Genomic DNA, 6000 nt, shown 5'->3' with positions numbered 1-6000 from the left:
ACCTTTAAATATGATTTTTAGAATTAGGTCACCTAAGGGTATCTCTGGGCAAAATATGAGCGATTTGCCAAATGGGTCGTTGACCGGCGTTTCTCGATCCTAACAGTCAGCCATTCTTAATAGTCCATTTTCAAGTATATTATTAAAAAGTAATCACATAATTAATCTCGTACAATGTGGAATAAATAAGCACTTGCAAATGTTTTAAGGACTAATATGCAAACGTGTCAGCCCCCAAGAATTTTATGCCATCACAAACACCAAATTTTACTTATTTAAAACTTCCCTGGTTAATCGTCCGGTGACTTTTTTTCACAACAGCAAAGATTTTCCCAATTTAACAAGCTAGCTGACCAGTTGGGAGCAAAGGCACTAAGAAAGAGGCTGGATGAAAAATATAATGGAATTCTGTATACAATCAGGCAATTCCATAGCACTTGAACTTTCCCAATGTATGGTAACCTTTCTCGGGGTCGCCTCCAGTATCTCCAAACCTCAGCTGTTTAACTGGAAGATGGGTCTTGTCAGTGAGGAGACCGCTGTCCTCTCGCCACTCATTGTCATTCTTATCACAGTTACAAACAAGGCCGGTGCGTGCGCAGGAATTATTCATCCCGCATGCGCAAATCTGCTTCCCATTACCAGGTGATGCTCCGCCCCAGTAATTCATAGCATCGCCATTGCGTGACACCCACCATCCGATTACTTTGTTCGATTCATTTTTAAACAGTTGAGAGTTTAGGCATTCATACTTGATGAACTGTTCACAGCGTGTGGAAACTCTAGCGAGCTTTGCCAGCTGCGGAAGACTTGCTTCTGTGTAGTTAATGTCACGTTTGTAACAACCTGGAGGTTCGCATCCATCCACCAGCGTTCTGTTTTCACTGTCGTGACTTATGACGGTCACGCCAACTCCATTCTTGTCAGTCATGTCACAGGTAACGTCATATAAAGGTGGCAAACCTCCTTTGCCGTCAGGATCAATGACGTAAGTGCCGCTTTTTAATGCTGGGTCGAGCTTCTTCAAGTCGCTACAAGACCTTCCTAACGATGGGAAAAAGAAAAGGTTTTTAAGGTCTCAAGTAATTCGTAGAAATTGCTATTATTATTTGACTGTTTTAAAGCATTTGAAATTTAATGATTCCAAACGAAAGAATCAAATAGTTTGAAAAGATAAACACGCTAATGCTACTTATCTCAACGATAAGAAATGACAAAGGAAAACAACAGGACAAGCGATATTCGATCGGTTTTAAACAATTAAAAGGAACATGTTTCATAAACAAGCCAATAAAACGGGATAGAAAGAAGAGTAATAATACCTGGACAGCAGTTTGTTCCCGGGAATCCAGTGCGACAGATGCAACGATAACCTTTACTGGTGAATCCAACTTGACAAATACCTCCGTTTAAACATGGGCTGCTACTACAAAGATTCTGTTGAAAGAGAAAGCTAATCATAAAGTTGGAAGTTCGAACGAAATTTTCTAAGATTAAAAAATTGTAGTCGTAATTATTTAACAGTTATTTTTTACACACTTGGAGTCAGTTTGATAAAAGGATAATAGGGCGAAGGGCCCGTGAATCCCTCAGTAAGATCGTTAGATCCGCCTCTTCAATACACCATTTCTGAATCATTTTTAACCTCTTTTTCAAAGCTAGTCTTGGTGCCCATCCTCTCATGTGAAAATGAAACTTCAATCACATGCACTGAATTAAATTCCTGGTCTTATGAATGACTGTGCGCCAGGCCTGGCTTTGATGGAGAGGCTTAGATCAACTCGGAAAAGAGCTATTGACCAGAATCATGCATGATTTACTCTGATGAAGACATTTATCTACACTACCCAAACATAACTTCATCATTAAAAAGGTTTACCTCGATGGCTAGGAAAGTGTAAGTGTCTTTATGCTCAAGGAATGACAATTGATCGTCATCACTGGCGCTATTCAACTCGCATCTGTATCTTCCGTTTTCAGAGGGTCCAAAATTAATGGAGACACAGTTGGGGTCCATATAACACATCACACGACAGCTCCCTTGATTATGGACTTCCGCACTTCTGATCGCGTGACCTCTCATGGCCTTGTTTTCTATTGGTTCCTTGAATATAATCATGCGGCATTCGTCGCCTGTGTAAGATTCCAAGAATTTTATATTGGCACGTCTTGATAATCATAGAACTCATCTTCTTATTGGTTGTACTGACCGTAGCTATGATATCATCAATATAAGTTCCCTGCTACCTACATATCAGGTGACTTTGCTTCAGCCATGTTTTTCTCGAGCCAAAATACCTATTGCGAGATCAAACCAGCCTTTTACACGGCTTAGGCCTACTAGAAAGGTACGATTAGGCATTTCGGTCATAAAGCCGGCCATATTTGGTCAATGCATTGATATCGCTGGATATCTGGACAGTAGACACGGCCTTTGATTTGCTAACTGCGAATCTGAGTACTTCAAAAAGTCATTCAGCCATTGATGCATGGAAATCTTTGGCGTGAAATCCTAACGACAACATCTCTGAAGAAACCATCGGTCATACTTTCCTTTACCCCGGATGAGTAGTGACTATAGCTGCCTGGGCCTCATGCCAAACTGTGATAGAAGGGTTCCCGCTTAAGCATTTTTAAAAAGTTTTCATGGAAACCCCACTCCCGCCCTTGACTGAACCAAGCTCCCTTTATCGATTAAACATAAAGATCCCGTCAACAATATACCTCTAGTGGGATTGAAGGACATAACCCCAGTTGCAATACAACATCGTTTAATCTCACTAATTTTAAATGGGTTACATTCAGAACTAATTAAACCGGTTTACGAAAAAACGAGCCATTTTCTTTGACCACGAAACTAAGAAGGAAGAGTAAACTGAATTCAACTTACCGGTGCAAGCAGACCCAAATGGAAATATGATTCCACATGTGCTGACAAGGATAAAACAAAGAATTGAAGTTTTATGTTCAAAGTGCTCGGAAGAAGTCATATTCTGTACCGCTTAGCACGCTCATTAGCACCGTATGTAAAACACTCTACGGTTCCGTCAAATATATAGTGTTCCCTTTAATACAAACAACGTCATCTTTAGCAGGTGTTTTTTTTCAACGAACATATGTATATGTCGTTGCAGAGTTACTGAAGTCTCTGGAAATCTTTAGTTAGTCAATGATCCACTTTTCACTATTTTAAATTTCAATATCCACCTCAATTAAGAGGAAGGAATACGGCCCAACAAGTTCAGCGAAAAGTTAAGACTTGTAATGTGATAGTTACGCGTGATGACCTTTCATAACTTGCCAGAGACTACTACTCTGAAATGCTTCCGTTCTTATTCTACGTTTCATGAAAAAACCAAAAGAAAATAGTATTTTTTTCGAATCCTGGTGCTATCGAAGCGTAGGTAATTTACCTAGTCAAGTATGGTTTGAACCAACCCTTCCTCAAACACGATAGAAAGTATAAAACAAAGACTAATGGCTTGTTTGGCGGACAAACCCATTAACTCCGTAACTCAATAACTTGACACACAAAGCATATTGGATATTGTAATCTCATATCGAAAAGGTTTTAAGCCTAAAAAAAAAACCTCTTTGTCCAGTTTGGAGAGCACGACAATAACATTAGAGTTCCTTGGGGCGCCAACTGCATTAAAAATAGATGATGGACAACCAAAAGCATGAATAAAAATGTTTTAAAACATTTTTAATGTAGATGAATTTTTCTCGCGAAGCGAAGATATCTTTGCTTAAGTCTTGAGCGCGCGTCATTATATTATGATGCACGCTTGCTATACTGACGTTGCCGGCTGTGCTATACAACAAGAATGGTTATCTCGTTAATTAATATTTTGTTTGACTACTTAAAGTGTTATCAACCTCGCTGACTCCTTGCGGGTTTCACTCACGCCTTAATCTTTTTTTTTCTCCAAACAGCTGCATATGGAAAACGGCAAACTGTGTTCCATGTACTATATTCTGTTTCCTGATTCTATTTTAGTTGAACCTACAGCTCTTACTTGGCAATTTATATTTTCAAACATTCGCAAAGCAGGTGGTGTAGTACATGGTAAACAGCGTTTACAGGAAGCTGAAGCAACGACCACGGCGACGCCGAGGACGATGCCTAGTCAAAATTGATTTTTTTTTTTTTACCTGCAAAATTAGAATTGTCTAGATCTGTTCAGTACGCCAATGGCTCCAAAAACTTGCCTAGGCTAAATATGCAATGACAGCGTTCAAATCCAAATGAAAATACGAAAAATTAGCGTCGTCGTTCGCGTTCCTCAGACCACGCAGAGCTCGGCAAAGAAATGCACAAAAATTTATCACGCACGCGCACAGCTACTATTTTGATCATTCACCGTTCGCTTGGTGACGTTCTCGTTGCCGTCGACGTCGACGTCGTGGTCTACTTAAGCTCCCTTGTGATAAGAAGTGAATTCATTTTCAAACAAGAGCTAGAAAACTATTCAAGTGTTAATGGTTTCGAGATGCAATTTGATAAGCAAAATGTGAGCTATTTTAATAGCTATTTGAAGCTTCAGTGTAGGTTGTAACCCGACTTTCTTTTCATGGTTTTCTTGGCGTTTTTGCTTTAGCCTCGGGCGTGATTAAATTGCAGAGGAAACAAGGAAGATCATTGCCCCTTTGAGGCTCCTTTTTTTTTTTTCGATATTTGCATATTCCGCCACTACGTTCAGGTAAATTGACCCAGCAGCCCTGTTTCTCGTCTTAAGTTTATCTGTTATGCAGCACCAGAGAAAAGCAGCGTTTGCCTCAAGGAGCCGTCCTCAAAGTTCCGCCTCCAGGGGGCATTTGAAGAAAGCAGGAAACGACTGTTTACGGTCAGTGCCTATTTTATAAACACTCGCGGAAACGGCACGACATTGTGTACTATTTTGACTTTTTCAAGGTGAAACTGCAGTTCCAAAAGGCTTATGCCACAGACAGTTTTTTAAACGCAAAATAAAAGAAAGGAAATTAGCAGAAACTACAACCTTCATGAATTACGTTTAATTGTGATCTCTCGTACTACATCACCTATTCTACATTAAATTTCTTCGCACCACCACTTTTGGAAATGGCTTAACTTAAAAACGATTCTATTCGCTATGTTTTCGGTAGTTATGTTAGAGTCAGTCACTTCATTCTTGTCTCTGAGTCTGCAAACTTTGACGCAGGGCGTTTCACTTTGGCAGCGAGGCAAGGGTCTCAGTAATAAACTTTTCCGGATCTGGGATGTCAGACAGCATTTCTGTAATTAAACAAAAAAGATAAGAGCTTAAAAACACGTCAAAAATCTCAAATATGAGGATTCTAAGTTCGTGGAATTGTGCACTAATGCCACACAGTCATTTAAAGCCTGCCGTTCTTACACTGAATCCAATCAATTGCTACTCCGTCACTCACAAATGCCACACACTACATACCTGCTACATCAAACAACTCGGAAAATGACTCCGATGGTAGAAGGTCCGTCTGGTAAAAGGATAAAATCTGCAAAGGAAAACACGACATCAGAACGTACACAAAAGAAAGAAGAAAGAAAGGTAAATTATGCGGTAAACAAAATAAAAATCTTGCCTTGTCACAACCCTTCAACACGGTCTCGTCACTGTTTCGAATATGATCCAGCATTCCCTGCGGCCAGCCATTGTCATCCGCAACCAAATGTTTCTGTAAAAGAAAAAAAGAATATAGACCAAGTGTTTACTGTTAAGATAAAACCTTGAAAATGAAGGTAACTGACTTTCAATCTTAGGGGCTTATCGTTCCATCTGGGAACGATGATGTGGTGAGATTTTATACAAATATGAAAGATAACGATTAATGTAGCTACTCTATCGCACTCACTTACCTTCAGTAGGTGGTGAAGTTTATCGATCAACACAAAAAACACAATATACGGCCGGTACACAGAGAATTCAGCTAGAGTCAGATCGGTGACCCTGTTTAACAAAACAGAGATGGAAGGGTCAGTTGTGAACGATAACTGTG

At 39.8% G+C, this 6000-nt stretch overlaps 2 protein-coding genes across 3 annotated transcripts in view; both read right to left on the bottom strand.

Moving 5' to 3' along the window:
* Nucleotides 1-348: 348 nt before the first annotated feature.
* LOC145468344 (neurexin-4-like) lies at nucleotides 349-3591 on the bottom strand. The gene is made up of 4 exons (XM_081452075.1): nucleotides 2891-3591; nucleotides 1880-2133; nucleotides 1323-1437; nucleotides 349-1044 (listed from the first exon to the last, which is right to left on the bottom strand). The coding sequence occupies exons 1-4, from the start codon at nucleotides 2988-2990 to the stop codon at nucleotides 419-421; spliced, it is 1095 nt and encodes a 364-aa protein (XP_081308201.1). The 5' UTR covers nucleotides 2991-3591; the 3' UTR covers nucleotides 349-418.
* Nucleotides 3592-5004: 1413 nt separating this feature from the next.
* LOC145460859 (E3 ubiquitin-protein ligase UBR4-like) overlaps nucleotides 5005-6000 on the bottom strand; it is a 59242-nt gene continuing 58246 nt past the window's right edge. For both annotated transcript variants that reach the window (XM_081445612.1, XM_081445619.1), the window contains exons 106-109: nucleotides 5861-5951; nucleotides 5587-5679; nucleotides 5433-5499; nucleotides 5005-5257 (exon numbers count right to left, since the gene is read on the bottom strand). In XM_081445612.1, coding sequence (XP_081301738.1) covers nucleotides 5190-5257; nucleotides 5433-5499; nucleotides 5587-5679; nucleotides 5861-5951 — 319 coding nt within the window. In that variant the 3' untranslated portion in view covers nucleotides 5005-5189. The remainder of the gene's footprint in view (nucleotides 5258-5432; nucleotides 5500-5586; nucleotides 5680-5860; nucleotides 5952-6000) is intronic.

The sequence above is a fragment of the Orbicella franksi genome, chromosome 1 (assembly GCF_964199315.1).
Source record: "Orbicella franksi chromosome 1, jaOrbFran1.1, whole genome shotgun sequence".
NCBI classification, from domain to species: Eukaryota; Metazoa; Cnidaria; class Anthozoa; order Scleractinia; family Merulinidae; genus Orbicella; species Orbicella franksi.
The sequence above is the reverse complement of the archived record's forward strand: the minus strand, read 5'-3'. Positions and strand labels throughout refer to the sequence as shown.